The 24,917-nt window shown below is 42.2% G+C and overlaps 1 protein-coding gene across 7 annotated transcripts; it reads right to left on the reverse strand.

The window, feature by feature from the left end:
• Positions 1-4,921: 4,921 nt before the first annotated feature.
• Pex5 (peroxisomal biogenesis factor 5) lies at positions 4,922-23,728 on the reverse strand. 7 transcript variants are annotated; one of them, XM_013364239.4, is made up of 16 exons: positions 23,625-23,728; positions 21,894-22,056; positions 21,549-21,584; positions 21,116-21,248; positions 20,770-20,901; positions 14,145-14,250; positions 13,532-13,622; positions 13,019-13,129; positions 12,668-12,760; positions 12,167-12,286; positions 8,584-8,727; positions 8,327-8,397; positions 7,699-7,911; positions 7,218-7,383; positions 6,536-6,693; positions 4,922-6,366 (listed from the first exon to the last, which is right to left on the reverse strand). In XM_013364239.4, exons 2-16 carry the CDS (start codon positions 22,038-22,040, stop codon positions 6,165-6,167), a joined length of 1,923 nt encoding a protein of 640 aa, XP_013219693.2. In that variant the 5' UTR covers positions 22,041-22,056; positions 23,625-23,728; the 3' UTR covers positions 4,922-6,164. The 7 variants fall into 7 exon arrangements, with proteins under 7 accessions (XP_013219693.2, XP_005338356.2, XP_013219692.2 ...); XM_005338299.5 differs by lacking the exon at positions 23,625-23,728 and adding an exon at positions 22,699-22,857; XM_013364238.4 differs by lacking the exon at positions 23,625-23,728 and adding an exon at positions 22,280-22,529.
• Positions 23,729-24,917: the final 1,189 nt, after the last annotated feature.

A 24,917-nucleotide genomic window follows, 5' to 3' on the forward strand; every position in this document is an offset into this window, starting at 1 on the left:
GACCAAAGGATAGGAAGTGGGGAGGGTGGGGGAAAGTGCTGGGTAGTAATATTGGCCATATTATATTATTCTTTTGTGTGCATGTATGAAAATGTAACAACATTTTCATACATGCACACAGTCTGGCTGTGCACAAAATCACGAGCCACTCACAGCCTTGTGGATTCAAACAGCAATTCTTTATTCCTGAACTCTCACCGGCACTCTACACGCACGTTCTGGGAAAAATACCAGCGTCCCCTCACTACCTACATGGAAGCTCTGCTGCTGAACTGCAGTTTTGTCTTTAGAGCCAGGACTTCCTACACAGAGTTCCTTCCCACTACCATGTGACTGCTCAAGCCTGAGCCCTGGGTGCTAAGGATCCTTTGCTAAGGATATATCCCACCCTCTTCAGAAGTCCCTTTCCAGGAGTTATGTTCTCCCTTCTGTACTGAGTAGCTGAACAAGGTTTCTAACTCATTTCAAGGTTTTTTCCAGTGCACTGGGCGTGATGGCACATGCCTGTAATCCTAGTGGCTCAGAAAGCTGAAGCAGGAAGAACCTTCCTGCTCAAAAGCCAGCCACATGGGGATAGGGTTGAGGCTCAGTGGTAGAGCACTCACCTAGCATGTGTAAGGCACTGGATTCCACCCTCAGCATCACATAAAAATACATAAATATAAGGTATTGTGTCCATATACAACTAAGTAAAAAATTAAAAAAAAAAAAAAAGCCAGCCACAGCAATTTAGTGAAGGTCTAAGCAACTTAGCAAGACCTTGTCTCAAAATTAAAAAAATAAAAGGGGGGCGGCTGGGGTTGTGGCTCAGTGGTAGAGTGCTTGTCTACCACTTTTTTAAGGTCTGGGTATGTGGCTCAGTTGTTAAGCACCTATGGGTTTAATCACCGGGTATCAAAAAAATAAAAAAGAAAACACCTTTTTTTTTTTTTTTGGTACCAGGGATTGAACCTACTGAGCCACATCCCAGCCCATTCTTTATTTTGAAACAGGTTCTCTCTAAGTTTCTGGGGCTGACTTTGAACTGCAATCCTTCTGCCCCAGCCTCCCCACTTGCTGGGATTATAGGTGTGCACCACTGCACCCAACAGGACAGTGTGCTCTCCTCTACCAAAGCCTTCCCTTCACAAGGGCACTTTCTCTAGTGGAAGTAAGGTATCAAGAATTCAATCCATCTTTTCCAACTTGGGGAGAATCAAAACATTAGCTCCAAACAAGGAGGGGCTATTTTGGCATTTCTTAGTTCTTCGAACCACACTTTTGCGTGCAGTTCATTCAACAGGCATCAATTAAAGTTCTGAATGTCTTGCACAGTTGAGAAGTTAGAGAAGTAAGAGATCCCCATGTCACATCTAAGAACATTGGTTTCAGATGAGGAGGAGTTGGAGGTGAGTGAAATGAGGTGGATGGGGAAAGCAGCTCTCATAGTGATCCAAGAACAATGATGAGCCCCAAAACAAAAGCACTTAAGGAAATTACAAACATTGGAAGAATTCTTGTGAGCTATTTTGAGGAGGCAGATCCTGAAGAACTGAGTGACCTCAGGGTTACTGAAGAATAAGAATCGAGGTCCACTCACTGGTTTCTCCCCATACCTCTCCAAAAATACATAAAATGAGATTTTTGGAAGGATATTCCTATTTTGAATCTGGTGAGTCTAAGGTGCCATGGAACACCCACATGTTGGGGACAGAACTAGGAAGTGTGCAGTGTATCTAAGGCCTGGGGTAGAGAACTAGGTTGGACTGTCATCAGCACTTATAGCCACAGATGTGGATGCAGCCACCAAGGGTGGCTAACGCAAAGCAGAAGGACAAGAACTGAGCTCTTAAAAACAATATTCATGAAGCAGATAGACACAGATACAGGAAAGACCTGGGAAAAGAATAGCAGTGGGGGAAGTTTAGAGGAGAGTGGTCATCAATGCAAGGCCACTGAATAAGGCCATGAAGATTTTGCTCTGCACAGCACTGCAAAGCATCACTTATATAGACGATGTTAGTGTACCCCACACTCCCAGAATTATGCAGTGCACAACCTGCACAATCAGGTGTGGCAGAGCTGCCTCTGGATCAAGTGCCAGTTAGATCAAATATGACCAGAAATAAATGTGCCTGTTGACCTTGGAAGTATGTGAAGCAACTGGTAACCTTATCAGTTTCAGCAGTGAGTGCAGCAAACAGTATAGTACATGCAAAAGGAATATCCTGGAATGGAAGCAGCAAAAATGGTCTGCTCCCTGAAGAAGCTTAGCTGCAAGGGGAGAGGTAGAGAGTATGTAGGACTGCTACTCCTGCCCCCACTCCTTACATTTCAGCCACTCTGGCCTTCTTGCTGTTGGGAGTGCTCAGAACTTTTTGTTTGTTTTTGTTTTTTGTGTGTGTGGGGGGAAGTACCAGGGATTGAACTCAGGGGCACTCAACCACTGAGCCACATCCCCAGCCCTATGTTGTATTTATTTAGAGACAGGGTCTCACTGAGTTGCTTACCACCTTGCTTTTGCTGAGACTGGCTTTGAACTCATGATCCTCCAGTTTCAACCTCCATAACCGCTGGGATTACAAGTGTGTGCCACCATACCCATCAAGAGTGCTCAGAACTTTTTAATGTCAAACCACAGCCTTGCATTTTTTGTTCCCCAGGACCTGGATGGCTCTTCCACCAGAACACCTGCTGTCTAATCATGCAGATCATGAGAAAGGCTTTTCCTGGCCTCCCTAGTTTTGTACCCCCTCTACTTTCCCCATTACTCTCTATACATTATGCCATTTGACTTCTTCACAGCACTTACAACTGAAATTTTCTTATTTACTTATGCATTCTCTTCCCTCACAAGTATGTAAGCCATGAGAGCAAGGACTTTCCTGCCTTGTCAACTGAATCATGGTGCCTGGAACAGTATTTGATGGGGGAATCAAGTAACATTTGCTGGATTTGATTTGGGGTCAGAATATATACCTGGCACTGACCATGCAAGAAAAACATCCTCTTGGACACCTTCATGTTACCAAGAATGGGTGAAGCAGATGAACCTGGAAACTTGGCTTAAATCAGGTGTTAGCTCTTTTATTTATATTTTTTTGGCATCAAGGATTAAACCCAGGGGTGCTTAACCATGAGCCACACCCCTACCCAATTTTTTATTTTCTATTTTGAGGCAGGGTCTAAGTTGCTTAGGGCTTCGCTAAGTTGCTGAGGCTGGCTCTGAACTTGCAATCCTGCCTCAGCCTCCCCAGCCACTGGGATTACAGGTGTGTACCCAGGTAGGGTTAGCTCAATTCTTAAGCCATTTACTCAGTCCAACTTCTTCCCTCTTCTATCTCTATAGTGTGGAAACTACTGCCTTGGCCTGTACAGCCCATTCCCAGCCCTGTGGCTACATTACCATCCTTTGAGGCATATCACAGCTGCCCTGTGATCATCCAGGTGGCAACAGATGTCACTGCTTCCTCCTGTTCCTCTCCCCCCATAGTGTAATTTTCTTTTCTATAAATTCAGAAAATGTGGAAACTATCAAGAAGTATGATGAAGCAGGAGAAAAATCACTCAAACTCTTCATACTTTTAGCATATTAAGCAATTTGCTAATGCTTTTTCTCCCAATATACGTTTAGCATTTGTTGTCATAAAAATTGTTTCATAAATATAATTAGCTAAACATTTCACTGACTGGATAATTTATAGAACCAATTCTCCTTTAGACATTTTTTTTTTCTATTCCGACACGGTTATGGACATCTGGTTGTATTTTAAATTCTTCCTCAAAATGGATGCCCATGCCAGGCACGGTGGCACACACCTATAATGCCGCGGCTGGGGAGGCTGAGGCAAGGTTTTTAATTCAAAGCCAGCCCCAGCAAAAGCAAGGGACTAAGCAACTTAGTTAGACCCTGTCTCTAAATAAGATACAAAATAGGGCTGAGGATGTGGCTCAGTGGTTGAGTGTATCTGAGTTCAATCCTCGGTATTCAAAAAAAAAAAAAAGATGGATGTCCATGGGGAGTGACATGGACCAAATTATATTGTTATACTATGTGCATGTATAAATATGTAACAACAAATTCCATCAATAGATATAACTATAATAATGCACCAATAAAAAATGTGGAAACAAAGGGCTGGGGTTGTGGCTCAGCAGCAAAGCATTAACCTAGCATATTCGAGGCCCTGGGTTCAATCCTCAGCACCACATAAAAATAAAATAAAGGTACTGTGTCCAACTACAACTAAAAAATAAGAAAAAAAAATATTAAAAAGAAAAAAAAAAGAGCCAGGCACAGTGGCACATGCCCGTAATCCCAGCAGCTCAGGAGGCTGAAGCAGGATTGTGAGTTCAAAGCCAGCCTCAGCAAAAAACAAGGCGCAAGGCAACTCAGTAAGACCCTATCTCTAAATAAAATACAAAACTGGGCTGGGGATGTAGCTCAGTGGTTGAATGCCCCCGAGTTCAATTCCGGTACCCCAAAACAAAAAAAAAAAAAAGATAAGATGCCCATCCAGATATGGCTCTTGATATAGTTCATGATAAGTCCAGATAGAACCAGATGAAAACCTTTAGACCTAAGCACTGAAAAAATAAAATAAAAATAAAAATCCTTTCACATAATTCACCAAAACAACTGAACGATCATACAACACCATATTTTCCTTTGAAATAGTAACACAACTGTAGAAATCCATGACTGTTAAATATCCATCTCTCCTGCTACCCCATACACCCCATACACACAGTGGTCTGGGATAAAGTCATCTTCTCCACACTCCCAAGCAGATACTAGGTGATCAATAACACTGGAGAGGTGGATAGGTAATCAGTATTCCAATGAGAATTTGGAAGATAAAGTGAGAAAAATTGTTGCATACCAATCCTCCAAACACCAACCCAAATCCTGCCACCACAGCTTCATATCCAACAGCAGAACTCATACTTACATTAGTTTTATTTATTTTTCATACAAATATTTTACAGTTTTTTAAATCATTTATACATATTCATACAAAGAAAAATAAATTTCAGGATGGAACCTTGGGACCATGGTAGTTTAAAAAAAAAAAATCTCTCTGATCATTAGCTACTGAAAACAAGGCAAGAGGCTTAGCAGTCGTTTCTGGAGGTTAGTGCGTCTCTCCAAGCAGGGGAACAGATGAGAAGCATCCAAGCTGCTCCCTCAGCTCCCCTCAATCCTCACCTTGTAGAGGTGATATGAGGGAAAGGGATTTTATAACACTCGCCCCTAGAAACATTTCAAGAAGTATAGCAAAGGCTTATGGTAACACTGAACCCCCTCTTTACTAGGAATTTGGCAAGACTGCAATTTCCAAATCAACTTTCTACAAGAGTTAGCTCAACTCCTACTCACAAATCTTTCTAAGAAGAGGAACTGCTGCATTCACCACACCCCTCTATCCTTCCACCAAAGGCCCTAGGACAGAGCCCCTAATCTGTTCCTACATAGTCCCCTCCAGGCCCCCCGACACACATAAGCTTTCCTTCTACTCCACACCCAAAGACTTTCTGACCCTAGCTGTTCCTGTTCCATAGAGTACTAGCATTACTGCATCAGCACTCACAAGGAATCCAAGCTCACAGCCAGGGAGGTCCAAGAATGACAAAACCATCAGCACCCTACCAACACTCAGCTCTGCAGCGCTAAATAGACATTTTAATCAAACAGGCTGGCTTCCAACACAGCCCATCCCAGACAGAGCCACCATTAGAGATGCAGAGCAGAAGAGCCTCCTACACACAACTGCCTAAGGAAGCAAGCGGGACTATTACCAATTCCAAGTAAAAGAGGGTAAAAGAACAGAAATTACACATGTGGTAGACCCTATCAGAAATGGCAGTTGATGACAAGTTACCCTATATCCTTGGGTCCTACCCAAAAAGCAGCACCAAGAAAGGGTGTGATGAACAGAGAGAGATCTGTAGCTGGACATAAAGCCCTTGAATTACCAAGGGACTCTGACAACAGCTCCTTTCCCTACAATTATGTAGGACCTAGAGAACAAGACTGTCCACTCCTACACTGAAGCAGCTCCTGAGAGGCCATACCGCTTGTGGTCATCAGCCCACCCCCTTGGTAGGCCCACTGTGGGAGAGGGAGTCACATCCAGAGCAGAGACCCCTCCAAGCAGACACTCACAGGGCAGCCCATCCCACTGTCACTGGGGCAGGCCAAACATAGTTAGGAGGGCAGATAGATCCCGGGCATCAGCCGCCCCGTAGGCGTCACTCTGGCCTAACATAGACAGAGCCAAACGCAGGGTGCTCCAGATGTTTTCTGACATGGCACCCCCCTCACCCCGAGGGCCCCGGCTCTTCCTCTGCATGTTCAAGGCCTCCAGAAAGTGTTCCACAGCCTCCCTGTAGGGAAACGGAGAAATAGCAGCTGGTGAGCAGAACAACAATGGAAGAAAACAGAGGAGGTGATAGGGAGGAAGATAATTGGGGTTATTTAGTCAAGTGACAGGATCAGAGAACAAGGAGCTAGGGAGAACAGTGCACCTGCTCATGATGCAACAGGCAGACTCACCGGTGAGCCCCAAGGTTAATGCAGCTTATACCCAGGTTGTAACGAGACCGGATGTAGCCAGGCTGTAGCTCCAGGGCCCTGCGGTATGCAGCCACTGCTTCTTCACTCTGGTTTCCATTGGCCAGGGTGGCTCCCAGTTTATTCCACAGCAAGTAGTCCTGGGATAGGGATGGAGAAGGGCTGGGAACATGAGCTAGGCTTAGATCAAATTCTGCCCATTCCTCCCCCTGCTTCACTACTCTGTTCAGCTAATGGGTTTTACTAACCCACTCTATCTTCTCAGTGGTCACAATGTAACCCTCTCACCCCATGCAAACTCCCCAGGGTCCAGAAGACCCTGTCTTCCTGCCCTTCTTTTCCTAGCCCTTGCAAGGAAAACACTGGAATGAAATATACTGTGCAGGTCTGGAGTTGTAGCTCAGTGATAGTGTACTTGCCTAGCACATGTGAAGAACTAGGTTCAATCCTCAGCACTACATAAAAATAAACAAATATTTATTTATGAATATATTATTTATAAAAATAAATATTGTATATGTACAACTGAAATATATAAAGTAAAATGTACATATAAAAATATATATATACACATATACATATATGTATTTATATATCCTGTGCACAGTGATTCTTCAACAAGGTACAAAGTTAAGTCCCATTTCCATTCCTTCCTAAAACTCACATTGGGACGAACACTGAGGGCAGCTGTGAAACAGTCCACGGCCTTGTCATACTCCCCACTCAAGTTGAAGAGGACTCCTAAGCCACATTGCACATCGGGGTCAATGGAGGTAGGGTCCAGGCGTACAGCTGCCAGGAAGAGCTCTTTTACTTCAAGAAACAGGGAGCTGGGTAAGGAGGGGAAAAACACCAAAAAGTAGGTAAACATATACATCTATATTCCTACTTCTCAAATAATTCCTTAAAAAGTTAATCATATCCCCAAGATTGATCAACGTACCAATCATCCCTCCTACTTCCAAATTCAAATTTAGAAACCTGTTTTTCTGTTCCACCCCTGTACTGCATAGTAGAATGCAGACCTCCTTCCAAGTTTCCCATCCCACTCAATAGATCTCAATCTATCCTAACTTCCAAAATCAAGGTCACACACCCACAGGGACTCTACCATGCCTCATCCCAGGAACCCCTCACACACTCACTCAGACAACAGAGATCCCAAGACACGCTTGCTGGGGCCCAGTCCTGCCCCACCAGTCCCTTCTTCACCAGGTGCCACCAGATGAGCATAGGCCGGTGTGTAGCGCAGCCAGTCTCGCAGGGTTTCACAGGCCTGTCGCTGCAAGGACTCATTGGTGAAGCTCACAGCCAGCGCCATCAGTGCTGTCCGGTTATCTGGCTTTAGCTCCAGACACCTGTTTGGGCAGGGATAAGCAGACACTTCATCTACAGTGACGTTGGCACTATGAGCTCCAGGGGTCAAAGCCAAGCTTTGCAATACAACCATGCTGGCCTCAACCTTTCCCACCCTCTCAAATTAATACAGAAAAGAATCCTTTGATATGTGAATTAATAACAAAGTTTCAGACCCAAGAAGGGGAAAGTTTTAGCTGCCAAGGAACCAACTAGGTTCCCACAGATAAAACCAAAAACTGACAAAAGAGTAAAACCAATTCTCTCCCATTCATTCCAAACCTCAGAGTTTCGTCATGAGACAACACGAGTGTTAATGGCCAGAAAGAAGTCAAAGATCTGGTTCTGGGTTCTCACCAATCTAAAGACTATTGCAGAGCCCTAGAAAACCTGGTCCTCATCCTTTAGCATACTCACCTCCGCAACGCACTGATGGCTAAAAGTTCTTGCTCATTCTCTGCCTGAGTAGTACCCAGATACTGCCAAGCCTAGAGAGAAGTTGACAGATCCCATCATCTTTGTAGTCTTTCCATCCTCCCTTCCTCAGACCTCCCCCACTCACCATCTCTCATCACCCAAACCTAGACCCCAACCCAGACCTGATCCATCTGTACCACCCTCTTTGGGGTCTCCCTCAAAACTGGAGGGAGCAGTCAGAACAATGAGTCACTCACTTCCATATGCTTAGGATCCTGCTGCACAGCAGCCTCAAAAAGCAGCACAGCATTTGGCAGGTCCCCCTCCTGAAGCCGCCGTAGTCCTTCTTCAAAAGGCTGAGGGTGATCACGCAGGGGATTCTCCTCCTCAAATTGGTATCCCTACAAGGAGGAATGTAAGTGAGAAGTTGTCCGAAAGGGAACCACCACAATCAGAGCAGCAGAGACAGGAAGGGAACAAACAAGACAGAGGTAGAGAAGTTAAATTATCTGTATTAACTGATGGCAAATTCTCTGTATTATAAAGACCATCTATAACTAAGTAAAATCACTCAGTATAAGATTCATGCTGCTGGGCTGGGGTTTTGACTCAGTGTAGAGCTCTTGCCTAGCATGTGTGTGAGGCACTGGGTTCGATTCTCAGCACCACATATAAATAAAAGTCCATTAACAACTAAAAAATATTTTAAAAAAAGATTCATGCTGCCTTCTCCTATTTATAATAACTAAAAAGGTAGGAAAGTCTACCAACTCTGATCCATGCTAGGCATGAGCTCATTTTAGGAAGTCTTCATAGATGTACATTTCCATATCTTTGATTTCTTACCACTGGACAGAAGGCATTTCTTCCTGTGTGTGTGTTTGTGTGTTACTAGGGATTGAACCCAGGGACACCCTACCACTGAACTACATCCTCAGACCCTTTTTTTTCTGAGACAGGGTCTCACTAAATTGTCCAAGGAGGCCTCAAATTTGCAATCTTCCTGCTCAGCCACCTCAGGAGCTGGGATTAAAAGCCTATGCCACTGCATCCAGCTTGTCAACTAGCAATTTATGTAAGTGGGGTAGTTTTAAGATTAGATGAAAAGTCACTAGCAAGACGTATGACTTGGGACAAGCAAATAAAATGCTCCTATTTGGGAAGTAAATACTTACCATTACAAAACAGCATACAGAATGAAAACAAGAAGCAAAATACCAGACAGAGCCTTTTTAAACATAGATTAAAACATAATATAGTTAAGGACAAATTAGGATGAAACTGTACATAATAAAGACATGAGGCCATTTCATTATTTTTTGTGATTTTGGTGAAGTATTTCAACAAAGTTCGAAACTATTCTAAGTCTTCAGTGACAAGTCATTTGTCACAAAGGAAAACTGAATATTTACAACAAGTGGTTCATGAAGTGAGATTACACTGTAGGAGATGGATCTGAGGTAAAGTATAGTAATGTTGAAATAGTTTTTGGGAAATAGATTTTGGGAAATTTTTGTACAATATTAAAAACTCAAAAGGCAGAATAGGACCCAAGTTCAGGGATTAGTAAAGAGCCCAGCTATGTTCTAGTAAAACTTTATTTATGGACAATGAATTTTGAACTTTATTTTTTATGTATCACCAAATATTACTCTTCTTTTTAATTTTTTTCAACCATTTAAAAATGTTGAAACCATTCTCAGTGAACCATAATAACTACAGGTGGCATGTGGATTTATTCCATAGTTTGACAACCTCCACCCTAGACTACCAGAATTCAATAAAATAAATCCTTTATATTCAAACCTTAACCACCATCCATCATCAATCTATGCTTTAAGCCACTCTTAGGGAAAGAGATTATGGTCATCTATGTTGTAATTTCATAATGAATGTAATTTCTACCTCTCAAAGCTACTGAGAGCATCAAATGAGTATATTCACCAAAGCTATAACAAAAGCTTAATATACTATTTATAAATAATATTATCCTCATTGTTCTAGATGTTTCCTTGAGATACAATGGCTTGTTTGTGACAGCCAGGAGTGATCTGAATATATTCATGTGTCTTCAGTAAACAATAAGACAAATCAATGCCAGAATCTTTCAACCGCAGAATTCTCTAAGTTTCCCCTCGTCTTTGCTATCTATCCTCCCTGAAGGCTCATCAATTGCTATTCAAAGAAGAATTTTTCAAAATTAGAATGTCTGCATAGATGGAAAAAGAATACTCTAAAGGAAACCATAACAATCTGCAGAATAAATCTAGCATCACTGTTATATCCTAAAAGTCTAACCCAAACCAATCGTTATGCTGTGTCTCATTCACTATCTGGTCTCTTCCAAAATCTCCTAAGATCATTCTACAGAAATACAAAGTAGAGTACCTCCCATCACAGAAACTTCTTTCACATGGCAGCAGTCTATTTAATCCATACTTGAGCAAGTACTTGTTAAGTTGCCTCTGAAAATTTAAGGGTTGTCCAAAAAAAAAAAAAAAGTACATTCAAAGAGACCTAGAAATTTATTTGACAATCAAAAGATCCACTTTTTTAAAAAAGTATTATTGACATATAATTCAATATCCACTAGATTAAAGCCAAATAGAATCTGAATTGTTCACTAGTTTACAAAAAAAAAAGTCTACCATTTTTTTGTGTGGAACATTAATGCAAATGTTTCTAATCCTAATTTTGCAATATTTCAACATATCAATAATATTAAAAGGGTTCAAGAATTTTATCTACAATGTGTAACTTGCCTCTTAAAATTAATAAAAGTATTATCTACAGGTATATCTTTCTATTCTCCCTTACCAGAATTCTATTGGAGGAACTCATATTATGGTAAAAGAAGTAAAATCTCCTTTATAATATTCCCCCAGAATACTTTTCAGAAAAGCCAAGATCATGTTGTAAAAATAAGCAAAATCATATCTTTCCTAATACTAAATTATTCACCGGCTCTTAAATCCTTACCTTTTTAAAGTTACTCTAAATTTCATTCTCCCTGTCTTTGTACAGTTCCCTTAAGTCAACATCTGCCTCTACCACTCTGCTTTGCATCTCAGCCTCTGGTTCTAGCCCCAGAATCCTTCCCCAATCATATATGAGCTAAGAAAAGGAATCACTCAGTTCCTTTTTGCCTTTTTTCAAAACCAAGCAATTCTTTCCTTTCCACCCTATGCTTCAACACAAGAATTTAATTATTAGTCACACTCCCCAACACAGATTGTTTTTACAGTGAGAATGCTCAAGTAACATGCTTCTAGGTCAATAGCACATGCATGCTCTATGCAAAATTCAATAATCTTTTACCACTGACTACTGGGAAATTTTTCTATTATTTAAGTTACTTAATATAATTCTTTGAAACCCTAAATTGGGGCAACTGTTTGGTTAACTATGTAAAAAGATTAGAACTTAAGTTGAACTGATGCATTAAAAAAAGAGATTTATTAAGGTGTAGAGGCAGAGAGACAGTCTATCAACTACTGCTTCCTACCAAAGAAGTTAACCATCTTTTATCAAATCTTCCAAGTTCACTATCTAAACCAGAGTAACTTCATCTGTGTTCATATACAAACAACCTTCAGAAGTATTACATCACTGTACTGTCGTTATTTGACACAAGTAGCCTCATTAACCTCTATATTGCAATAATAAAGTATACATTCAATTGCTGAAGGAACATAGGGACAAAGATATGATTCACACTGCTTTTCATGGAAAGTGGTTTCAAGAAAATTCATCTAATGTGAACAGTCTTCAAATTCAGGGTAAAGGGAAAATCACTAAAGAAAGAATTTCTGGAACCTGGAAAACTAGGAGTCCCCCTACCTTATCATATGAAGCAGATGTAAGATCATCATAGTCAGAGAGCCAGGGGTGAGCCTCAGCATCCCGTTTTGCCATCTCCTCCAACTCTGCCTGCAACTTGTCCCAGAAATCGACATCAGACTGTAAGGAAGGGAAGGCAAGTAGAGAAAGGAGATCCTTCATAACCACCCTGCCCCACCCTCAGTTTCACAGAGAATGTACTCCCTAAGGCCACAGGTCTTAAATTTCAACGTGTTAAGGAATCAAGGAATCCTCAATCCTCAGATGAGGTTTTTTAAATGCAGATTCCAAGATCCTATCCCCAGATTCCAATGCAGTGGTCTGCAGTGGTGTCCAGAAGTCTCGGTTTTGAAAAGGAGCCACACCGCTGCTATACAATTCTCACACAGACAATCCAGATACATTATGAAATACAGCATTCATCACCTTTGATGTTAATAACCCATTCTCCAAGGGAATAGGTGCTCTCAGAGTGCCCAATCCTGCACCATCTGCTCTTACCTCTATAGCTGACTTGGCTCGTTCAAATTCCATGTCAAGTGCAGATGTGTTTACTGGTCTTGTGAACTGGTCAACCCAGGCCTCTGAGGTACCCTATGACAAAGAAAGATGGTCAATACTATCACCAACTTTCTAACCACTAAAACAGACTATAAACCCACTAAACACCACCAGCCTGGACATGCTGAGAAGAGCATTCTCAGAATCTCACTCCCACCCACTCAGGATCTGATAGCTACCAAGACAAGCTGGCAATAAAATCCCTTCCCCATCTGGGATCAATGAACACTGAACCAAGGCCTGGGGCACCAGCTGACTCTCAAGTGGGACTGAGAAGTGACAATGTCCTACCTGCTGCTGAATAAACTCTGCTGCCCACTGTTCTGCCTGAGCTCGGCCCGACCCTGCAACGGACTCCAGGGACACCTGCCCCTCGCCAATCTGCCGCACGAATTTCAGGAACTGGGGCACAGAGACACATATAGGCACCTTGGGAGAGGACTTCCAGGTGTGCACTCAACCATGCCCAGAAAAACCTGTGCTTGCCCCTCCCCCTGACCATCTCTAGCTCTAGACAAGATATGCTAAAGGCCCTGGAAAAAGCAAAGAGCAGAAAGAAAGGGATCCCTGCCTCTAAAGATTTAAGAACACACCAGATAAGACAGAAGGTTGGTGGGCAAGGAAATGAGGGAAAGATGTTGGAAGGAATAAGCAGGATCCTAAGTCTCCATTCTCCAGAGAGGAAGGAATGGACAACTAGGATCTCATCTACTTTTCCTTAAAGTTAAGTTGGGTAAGAGAAATAAGACTCTTGCCTTCCAAGACCAGCTCTGCTAAGCTCAGCAGCAATGGGATGTGGCTCACCTCAGAATTAGCCAATTTGGGGTCATCCACCTTGGCCACAAAGTCACTAGCTGTGTGCTGCAGATCCTCCTCAGGATGATATTCATCGTACCTGAAATAGATAAGGAAATCCCATTTTACCATTCAATCAACCACCACCTTCCCTATGTTATTCCCCAATCCCAGCCCATGGTAAGTACAGTACCTACAGGAGAAAAACAGAGGGTGACACTATTGCACTCTCTAGTTGAGGAGCTACCATCTCCAATTTACATTAAAGAAGGACATTTGGGCAGGAGCAGTTCAGCACTAGCTACATCTTTTTACCTTTCCCTTCCCCAACCTCAACTATACAAAGAGAAGGAACAGAAAGTAGCAAGCTCAAAATTAAAAAGGGAACAAAGTACATAAGGTAAAGTTATGAACTTCTGATAGGATAGGTAGAATTCTTGCCTATAATTGAAATACCAATTTGCAAGGCCAGTAATACAAGTGGAAACATTAATGAATAAAGTAGAAAAAAAAGGGGCCTGCCTGTAAGTTGGTTTGAGAATGCAGATGGAGGAGGTTGGGGGAGGCGGGAAAACTTGTTCAATGTTGTATTCTGTTCACAACAACCCAGAAAGTAACTCACCAGCGATCAGTGGTGGCCGTTCCCTCAGGCTCTCCCAGCCACAACTTCTCCTCAGACTGCTCCAGATATTCCTCAGCCCAGCGGGCAGGGGACACAGACAAGGGGTCTGCAAGAAGCACAGAGTTGGGGAAATAACCCAGGATTCAGGGTGGGATCAGGGAAAGGGAAATAATGCATACACTCAGCTGATTCTCTTAACCAGGCCAACATAGACAAAACCCTGCTGACTCCCTCAGAGACTTCTAGTCAAAAGAAAATACTACCAAATCTTCAACATTTTCTTCAATAACCAGTCCAAAGGGTACAGGAAACCAAATAAGGAGGCTCAGGAAAGGATTAAGAGACAAACATTTTTTCTTGAAGTCCATAAGACCTCAATAAGAAATAGCAAGCACCAGAGCTTCCATCTTCCTCACAGGAGTCATGAGGACCAGTAAGGAGCTAAAGGAGAAGAGAAGAGCTCCGAACCTCTCTCTCTACCAGAGTCACACCACCCCCACAAAAGGCAGCTCATTTCACCATAACATACCTACTAAGGGAATGTGAACAGCAGAAAAACAGGCTAGAATGAGAGACACATGGATCTGCTCTTCCCATGGGATGGTGACTTTTCACTTTGTGTGTGTGTGTGTGTGTGTGTGTGTGTGTTGCTGGAGATTGAACCCAGGGCCTTGTGCATGCAAGGCAAGCCCTCTACCAACTGACTATATCCCCAGCCCAACTTTTTACTTTTTAATTGAAAGGTTAACATATAATTATCAAGGTACAGAATAGGTGCCAATAAGCATACAGTTCAATTAATTTACACATATGAATACATTCCACTCATGACCCAAAGCAAGTTTACAGCTCCCTGAGTTTCCTTCATGCCCCCGACCCCCAGAGGTAAACACTAACTTTTGTCACTTCCAATTCATTTTAAAAGACCATGTTTTTCAGTCTAATTCTAGAAATTATCTTAGAAGCTTAAGTGACAAAGGGCACTGCTGCAACATCAAAACAAACATTACCAAGGCAACAAACTGAATCAGAGTGCTAAACTCTTTCTCAACCTCCAGGACTTTGTCCTACCATCCCAGGACAAGAAAAAAAAAAAAAGCAGTGGAACAGATTAGGTTTCCTAAAGAATAAGGAAACAGAGAGAGAAGGCATGAGCATGGAATGCTCTTTCTTCCCTTCAGCTCTGCGTCCGCATCTTTAAAAAATCAGACACAGAAAAGATCATCTGGTCTGTCTCTAATATAAATATTTGACAGTCACTGCTTTTAACACTGACAATGTAGATTTGTCCTTGCAGTAGTAAGGTAAAACAAAACCTTCCATTTCATTTTAACTGAGACTTTGCCTGAATAATTTCAATGATCTCAAAATCTGAAAAAGTAATGTCAAAAACCTAAAAAAAAAAAACAAGTCCCAGAATACATATTCATAATCATAAATAAGTAGTACATAACTAATACAATAAAAATACAGTAAGTAACTGACTTTTGGCCATAGACTCTGTCTCTTAATTTCAAGGACTCTCAACAATCCTTTTCCTTTTTAGTTCCTACAAGCAACATTTTTCTTTCCTTTGCCCTAAATACAGAGCTAAAGTATGGAGACTGAAAAGGAAATGCTTCATACCCAACAGACTTTATAACACATCCCAGTTCCTTAGTCCTAAAATTTGGTTGAAAAATTACTATTCCTTCCTCTTCCTCTCATGTTCCCTCTTACTCACAAGTGTTTCTACAAAAGCATATTCTGGCTACAAGTGCTCCTCATATTCACAGGAACTTTTTTGTGAAATGCCCTTCTCAATGACCAGAAGCAACTGAAAAATGTAAAGCACCTGAACTTCACAACAGACATGAGGCAGATTTTTTTAAAAATCACAAAGGTGAGAAAAGTCATCCTCAAATTGCGATAATTTGATATTTGGTCATATATATTTGCCACATATATATGACCTGCTCCGAAAAAAAGAGTCAAATAAAATAATCAAAAGAATAATGCTTGATCTTCACAATCTTGGTTAAGAAATTCTTACAGAAAATCACATCCATTTGAATATGTCTGAAATTGAAGCAACTAAGGCTGAAGGAGGGAAAGAGACTGTCCTAGGTCACATACATTAGTAGAGTTAGAAGCCATGAATGATCTAAATATCCAATTCATAATGTTCACCTCATACAATTTTTCACTATGTATTCATTCTGTCTAGGCACGTCTATTCCAAACTTGAAAATCAAAAACTCAGAACTTCCTACCCTTACCAAAGACAGCTTCTTTGTTTGATAATAGCACTATCGAAAAAATGCAGGTTCTAGTCAGCTTATCCACATTCAATCCCAATTCCACCCACCACTTATTCACTGTATATCTGAGAAAAAGTTACTAAATTCTCTAAGTTTCTATTTCCTTATCTATAAAATAGGGATAATAATAAATACTTCATAGAGGTTTCTGTTTAGACCAAAGTACATAGTAACAAATGTTTCAGCTACTATCATTATTATCTATTCATGGCAAACCCATATAAAAATTAGAAAACATTGCAGTGAGACTGTTATTCCTTTTTTTCTTTCTTTTTTTTTTTTAACCTGTCCAAGATTTTATTAGCAGGATTTTAGCGGCCAGTCACAGAAGTGAGGGGAGGAGGGGGGGGGGAGAGGAGAGGGGGAAGAGAGAGGAGAGGGGGAAGAGAGAGGAGAGGGGGGTAGAGAGAGGAGAGGGGGGGAGAGAGAAGAGGGGGGGGAAGAGAGTAAGAGTAAGAGGGTAAGAGCCTATTCCTTTTTTTCCTACAGCCTCTTCCTCCTCCAACCAGAGAAGGTTTGTTGCCAATTATCTATTGCTATTCCTTAGTCCTAAAATTTGGTTGAAAAATAACTAGTCCTTCCTCTTCCTCTCATGTTCCCTCTTATGCCCACGGCATTTTCCTGTAAGTGCAGATTTATATCTCACAATTATTCTATAAACTTCAAATACCATGCCAATTGGGGCTGTCTTAAATTCAAGAACCCTGAAATGTGTTTTATCTCAAGATCTCAGTGAGAAGAATTATGTAGCCAGAAAATTTAGGAGAGGTGGAATTCCATCAGGAATTTAAACTGAGGTTCACATGGTGATTAAATACTTCTGCATCTTGATTTTTACCTTAAGTTAAAATGTGAGTTATAGACAGAAACTGGTGAAGTCTATAAACCCTGTGGATTACACCAAAGGCAATTCCCTGGTTTTGATATTGTACGTAACTAAGGATTGTGCAAAATATTACCACTGGGGGAAACTAGGTAAAGGATACACAGAACTTTCATGTACTTTTTTTTTTTTTTTGCAACTTCCAGTGAAACTATAATTATTTCCATATTTAAAAATAAAATAAAAAAGAAATTGGGTCCAGGATTGCAGCCCAGTGGTAGAGTTATTGCTTAACATGTATGAGGCACTGGGTTCAATCCCAGGCATCACATTAAAAAAATAAATAAAATAAAGGTATTATGTCCATCTACCACTAAAAAAATATTTTTAAAAAAAGAAAGAAATTGAGCTTAATAAATCCAATTTTAGAATCTCAATAATGAGGATTTTTAAATAGTAAGAATTTAGAGTATATCCTTTGCTTGTTTCAAAATCTACTTACCCATAAAGCAACAGTTAACCTCTACCACTGCTTTAATATCAGTCACAAATGCAATAAAAGATAAAAAAAATAAATTATTAAGAGTCGGGGTTGTAGCTCAGTAATAAAGTGCTTGCCTAGCATGCATGAGGCACTGGGTTCAATCGTCAGCACAACATGAAAATAAATAAAATAAAAGTATTGTGTCCATCTACAAATAAAAAACATATATATTAAAAATAAAGAAAGAAAATTAATTATTAGAAAATTAATTTCCTTCAGCTTCTTCTTCCAGATCTTTACTTATTTATTCACTACCAAAGGCCTACTTCATGGAAAGCAAAATATTACTACACTAAGCCACTTTTATGAAGGTAGACTTCAGAAAGCTCAACTTCCCCTCCCAGGTTCCCATGTCCATGCCTCTGTGAAACAGGCAGAGTTCCAAAAAAACATACAAAATAGAAGAGATCTCCAAAGAGGCTTTAACAGGTGAGACAGGTCCAACATGTTTTTCAAAGGTTGTTTTTCATTTATGAGTTAAGGAAGATTTCAATGATTGCAAGCAATTCAGGTAATTGTAGCAAAAAATTTAATCAATCTCAACGCTCATCATAGTAATGATTATTTTTCCTGAGTCACTGAAAATCACCAATGCCCACACATATAATAAAAGTTTCTGTGTGTTAAAAGACAGCATGCTGGAGCTGGGGTTGTGGCTCAGTGGTAGAGTGCTCATCTAATATGTGTGAGGCACTGGGTTCAATCCTTAGCACCATATAAACATAAATAAATAAAAGTATTGTGTCCATCTACAATTAAAAAATATTTTTAAAAAGACAGCATGCTAAGTCTAAGGTGTGACTAAAAACCTGAAAGTTTCTGTCAGAAGGTCTTCGTCAAAGCTCAGATTTTAACAATTCCACAAGGAACAGTCTCATTTTTAGCAGAACAGTTATCAAAAGTATGGAGCCTAAAGTCAAACAGACATGAGTTTGAATATTATCTGTTACTGAATGGTTTTAGACAAAGTATTTACCCTTCCTGAATCTCAGTTTCCTCATCTAAAAAGGTGAGCTTTATTGTTACATTTTGGGGTTCTTTTTTTGGGGGGGGGGAGTACCAGGGATTGAACTCGGGAGCACTCAATCACTGAGCCACATCCCCAGCCCTATTTTGTATTTTATTTAGAGACAAGGTCTCACTGAGTTGCTCAGGGCCTCACCATTCCTGAGGCTAGCTTTGAATTCATGATCCTCCTGTCTCCGCCTCCTGAGCCGCTGAAATTAAGGGCATGTGCCACCATGTCTGGCTATTCTTGATTTCTTAAAGCAAAAAAAGGGCAGTGCTTCTCTCTATATAAATAATCAGGAAGAAGAAAGCTGAAAAGACAGTCCTTCTCCCTATCCCTAATCAGACTGGGAGATAAACCAATCCGGGATACAATGAGCAATAGATGCTTTCAGAAAGGAAATTGGAGTGAGACCCTGAAGCCAGTAGCCAAGCAAGAATAAAGAAAGTAAATTGCAGGCCTGGGACCAGGCACAGTGGCACAGGCATGTAATCCCAGCAACTCAGGAGGCTGAGGCAAGAGGATCTCAAGTTTGAAACCAGCCTCAGTAGCTTCAAGGACCTCAATAATTTAGCAAAACCTTATCTAAACACTAATTTAAAAAAAAAAAAAAAAAAGGAGGGAACTGGGCATGTAACTCAGTGGTAAAGCACCCCTAGGTTCAATCCCTAGTACCAAAAAAATAAATACATGAACTGTAGGCCTGACAGGAGAGTTTAACAGTTGAACCCATAAGAACTGGAATCTGTCAAACCCTGAGTCAAATTCAACTCTACCACTTACAAAGTTGTATGTCCTTGAGCAAGTTACTTTACCTCTAAACCTCAGTTTTCTTATCTATAAAATATGATTAAAAACAGTAATTAGAACTTGGGGTTCTCATGGGGTTAGATAATGCATTCCAAACACTTAAAAAACAAAGTCTAGAACACTGAAAGTAAATATTAGCTATTATTAAAAATTTTTACATCAGGGAATGGTCTTTGTCCTTCAAGACCACGTACATTTCACCTATTAGTGTCCATAAGGGAGTAGCTCTAGGCCCCCTCTGTCCCACAAAATCTGAAAATGCTCCTCTCTTGAAATAAAATGGCATAGAATTTGCATAAAATCTATTCACATCCCATATACTTTAAATCATCTCTAGATTATTATAATGCCTAATATTACATAAATGCTATGTAAATCATTGTTATACCATTATACTATTGAGGGAACAATGATAAGGGAAAAAAGTCTGTAGTCTATACTTTTTTTTTTTTTTTTTTTTTTTTGGTACCAGGTATTAAACTGGTCACATAACCAGCGAGCCACATCCCCAGACCTTTTTTATTATATTTTATTTTGAGACAGGTCTCACCGAGTTGCTGAAGCTGGCTCTGAACTCGTGATCCTCCAGCCCCAGCCTCCCGAGCCACTGGGATTATGGCATGCTTAGCTGCGCCCAGCAACCAGATATAATTTTTTTTCCAAGATATTTTCAATCAGCAGTTGGCTGAAGCCAAGATGAGGAACCCACAGATAAAGAAGGCCTATTGTTCTTTGGGTCACTGAACTCCACAATCATACTTACAAAACCCCAGTTCTGTACATGATGACTTAACACCAGAATCCCAGGTGCTGTGGTGAGTATTTCTCTTCTCCTGGGCCATTCTTCCAATCTCCGACTCCTCTCCACTAAATTACAGTAATAAAGTTCTAGATAATAAAGAGGTAGGCCTAAAACCTCATTCTCTCTATATACAAACTTGCTTATCCAATCCAAAATCAGATCTCTATTCTAAGGGAAATCAGGTTCAATGTCTTGTAAAAATTAGTCAAGAAGCCAGAAAAGTCTTAAGCAGTCAAAATCTCTGTATATCCTAAGAAGAATTAGGAAAACAGTATAGAATTTTAATTGCCCCATAAGTACTATTATAGATTTTTTTTTTTCCCATGATAAGCCTCACCTGTAACTTCAGCGATAAATTCTTGGGACCAGTCAGTCTCATTATAATCCTGAGTTACATCCACAGCATCTCCTGCTGCAAGAAACTCCTGAGCCCAGTTCTCAGATAAGGCCAAGTCTGCCACACCAGGGGCTTAAAAGAAACAGAGAAGACTAAGAAATAGGGAAATTAATATATTTGTCAGCAGAATGCTTAAGGAACCCTGAATGCACAGGAAAACACTGTTGCTTTTTCCTCTGAATCTCAATTCACTACATATGGAATACCCTTGGCCCTGCCTGCACGGAAAATACTGATCTCCCCTCTCATCAGCCTGTCCACCCCTGTACCTTTCACTGGAACCCACCTCTCTGGGGAGCCTGGCGGAAATTTGACTGTTCAATCTCCTGCATCTCTGCCAGGAGGTCATCCATCTTGAAGGTCTGGGGGGCTCGGGAAACAAGTGATGCATTCTGGTCCTGCAGGAATTCAGCCACCAACTGTCACAAGAGAGATGGTCAAATGAAACCTTGGGATCAGGAGGCCCCAGAAGAGACAGGGTCCATTAGATGTAGATACTGATGTCAGATACAAAGAAAGATAAACAGAAACTAGAGACAAAAGGGAGAAATTTTCATTCCACAGATTTGAAAACAAAGAATACAAAAAAAAAAAAACCACTACCAAGCAAATTTGGTCAGGAGAGTCCAAAGATTGAAATATAGATTAACTAAGTTTAAGGGTGAAAAACAACAATGGGCAAGAGAACAATGGGGCAGAAAAAGAACTGGTAAATTTACCTCATCTTCAGAGGCTACTCCTAAAGGCTTGGAGACCTAAGAAAAGAAAGAGAGGCAATAGGGTACAGTGATGAAGGCCACAGGCACACAAGCAAACATAAGAAAGCCAAATTCCAGCTCTCCCATTTATATGACCGAAGTGCAAGTCAAAACCTTTACAGAGCCTCAGTTTCTTCATCTATAAAATGGTTGCTTTCATCTAAAGATGCACAGTGCTTAGTACAGTGCTATAAAGTGGTAACTAGTATCACTTGCAACACAACAGAGAAAGAGGCTATTCTAAAGTATACAGTTAGACCCTCTATCCCAGCCCTACTGGAGAATTTCCACCACTGGAACACTCACCGTCTCAGAGGTTGGGGTTCCAGGAGGCCAGGGGCCAGGCCTCAATCCCTCCTGCCGAAGGGCCTTGTCCTGGGTGAAGTGGCCGGCCAGCTTCATGAGCGGGTTGGCACCCCCGCATTCGGCCTCCACCAGCTCCCGCATTGCCATGGTGACCGCCAGCTCTCTGATGGACAGAGTAGTATTGGAACTGAGGTCCCCAGGCCAGACCCCTCTCCAAACCACAACACAACAAGTTATCTAGAGGAGGTGGGCAGACATCTATCCCACATGGGCCAGGTGGCCCACTACTGGCCACCCTCCACCCCTGTGCCTTTTGCTGAGACCCCCTCTGCCAGGAGTCCGAAGGGAGCCGGTACCCTACTGGCGCCCCCCTCAAAAGCCACCACCTTCAGCCTAGGCTTCTCCAGCAGCTTTCACCACAGCGATCTCAGGGGCAGGACAGGCCAACAGCCGCCCCCTACAAAGGGGCCTGGACACCAGAGGAATACGGGGGACGGCCTCATCAGCCAGACTTGACTGAGACACTGGCTGGGCAGGGAATGGAAACGCCGCCTGGCCGTAAACCCGGTCCCCCGCACCCCTTTAGTCGGGTGAGTACTGCGGGAGGCCGTTCCTTTCCCCCCAAATCACCTGAGCCCCTCCCGCGTTCGGCCCGACCCCGGCCCACCCCTCCCGCGCTCCCGACCACCCCATCACTGCCGCCGGCTCGCCACTCCAGCCCCGCCCCCTGGGATCTCAGAGGCCACCGCAGGGGCGAGGGGAGCCCCGGGACGCGTCCGCACGCCCCTCGGGGCCCAGCGCTCACCGACGCGCGCCTCGCCGCACGACCCGTGGGGGCACCTGGTGCGGGATAGGGGGAGGGGAAAGGGAAGGGGCGGGGCTCAGGCTTAAAGGGGCAGTGACCGCCGCTCTGCGGCCGAGGCCTTGCGGAAGCTGCCTGAGGGGCGGGGCCTTACGACTGCGACAGCGTGACCGGAGGAGCCCTGAGTCTTAAAGGGGTAGAGCTCTTTAAAGGGGAAGTCTTGTAGAATCGCTGTGGAAGCGCTCCAAAGGGACGCTAGGATTTGTGTACTGGAAAACTCAAAACGGAATGGAGTTAAGAGGGTCTGAGGCTTTGGGGTAAAAACGGGATTGCAGAATTCTGAGTTCAGCTTACCCTGCCTCTTCTCAGGGAGTACACTGTAACCCAAGTGATTTTCTGCTTTTTCTGAGCATCAATTTCTTCCATTAAGTCTCCTCTAAATTCCCTTCTGACGGATCTTCTCAAGTCCAGGTTAAATACCCTAACACGCGGGATTCCGGGGATCTCTAACCTCCCAGGCTTGCTCCCCACCCCTTCCAATTTGCTCTCATAGGGCAGTATAACAGTTTCCATGGAGATAGAGGCCTGTCCCCAATTTCTCAGCCACTTCTGCGTAATCGGGAAAATAGCTCTGGATGATGAAAAATTCTGGACCAAAATAGGGTCCAACGCATCCTCAGACCTCAAGCTGGTAGCGTGTAGGAAAGATGCACAGTGAGTCACTCCTCTCCCCTGCATCCTGCCTCAACACTGGTCAAGGACATGATGGCCTTATTTGTGCTGCTCCAGACTGTAAAAGCAGCAACAAGAGGCAAGAAATACTTTTAATCACGGAATATGAGCCTGAGCCTCAGGCTCCACCATCTGCTAGAGAATCAGCTCGGGTGTCAAACCAGAAGGTCACTGGGAAACAAACCCTCATATCTCACCTGGGTCCAAAACCAAGGGAGTTTTGGTGTCATGAAGGAGGGAAGAAGAGGTTCAGAGTTGCTGGTGGATGAACTCCCAGAAAGGCAAAGTACCTCCCTGTCTGGGTTGCGCGAGAGGAGACAAGGAGATGGCGCCCTGAGGCATCTTGTAGATTTCAAGGTAGCTGTCTTGTAGATTTCAAAGGTGGACGCCCTAGGGGCCAAAGAGGCGTGACTGTGTGAATTCATCCCTGCAAAGATGAAAGCTGCCCTCACACCTTAGGGAAACTGGGATTCTACCCAAGATAGAAGATTGTGCAACATTTCCGCTCTTCCTTATTTTTTTCCGCCATCTTTTCTGAGGTTCTGATCTGTCTATACCCTTTCTCCTGGAGATCACAAATCCCATCTTTTGTCCCTTGTTCCCAAGATGCCATCATAAGGAAAATGCCTAGTGCCTATATTCGTTTAAAAAAGAGGATTCCAGAAAAGTACTACTTAACTTAAGGCATATGATATGGTAGAATTTCAGAACATCAAGGCAACCAGAGAGGGCTTCCCAGTGTTGCTCAAACCACACTATATACAAACTGCTGCTGTCCTAGGAGTTTAGCAATCAATTAGCAGTAATTCACTCTGTGGCCAGCTCTTGGAATAATGGCAATAATAATAATTGATGTTTATGGGATGGTAATTAAAAACCAGGTGTTGCACTCAGCACTTATGTGCATCAGCATTTTTAACCTTCATAATACCTTTAAGAAATAGATATTGCTAGCCCTGCTTTAAAATAAGACTTGTCCAAAATCAGATATCTAGGAGGTCAAACTTCAATCCAGGCTTAAGTCTAGATACCAAACTATTATACAGGATCCCAAGTTCAAAGCCAGCCTCGAAAAAGCAAGGCACTAAGCAACTCAGTGAATCCTATCTCTAAATAAAATACAAAATAGGGCTGGGGGTGCAACTCAGTGTTCCAGTGCTCCCTGAGTTCAATCCCTAGTACCAAAAACAAACAAACAAAAAAAACCCAACTATCATAGGACACAGTCTCCCAGTCTTAGAGAAGTCTTACTTATTGATTAGGAACAGAGAACAGAGAACGTTGATCTAGACCAAAGAATTGTTCACTGAAAAACCAGCCTCTATCTCAGAGCAAATCCTGTCCAAGGAAGGGACATCACCTTTGTCCTTGGAAAAATCCACAGAGCACTCCTAAGCACATTCCCACCCTGCTAAGTTGTTTATCTACAAATAACAGGAGAGATCTGCTGCTCCAGGTGTCCCTGACTCAGTCAGGCTAGGTGGGGATCC

Source organism: Ictidomys tridecemlineatus, chromosome 6 (assembly GCF_052094955.1).
Source record: "Ictidomys tridecemlineatus isolate mIctTri1 chromosome 6, mIctTri1.hap1, whole genome shotgun sequence".
In the NCBI taxonomy this organism is placed as follows: domain Eukaryota; kingdom Metazoa; phylum Chordata; class Mammalia; order Rodentia; family Sciuridae; genus Ictidomys; species Ictidomys tridecemlineatus.

Excerpts from the sequence above, each read along its gene's own strand:
- Pex5 (XM_013364239.4), bottom strand. The coding sequence starts at position 22,040 with ATGGCAATGCGGGAGCTGGTGGAGGCCGAATGCGGGGGTGCCAACCCG. Across the intron at positions 21,585-21,893 it reads GAACCCCAACCTCTGAGACG|GTCTCCAAGCCTTTAGGAGT; the intron begins GTGAGTGTTCCA and ends TTCTTTTCTTAG. Across the intron at positions 7,912-8,326 it reads GCCATCAGTGCGTTGCGGAG|GTGTCTGGAGCTAAAGCCAG; the intron begins GTGAGTATGCTA and ends CTGCCCAAACAG.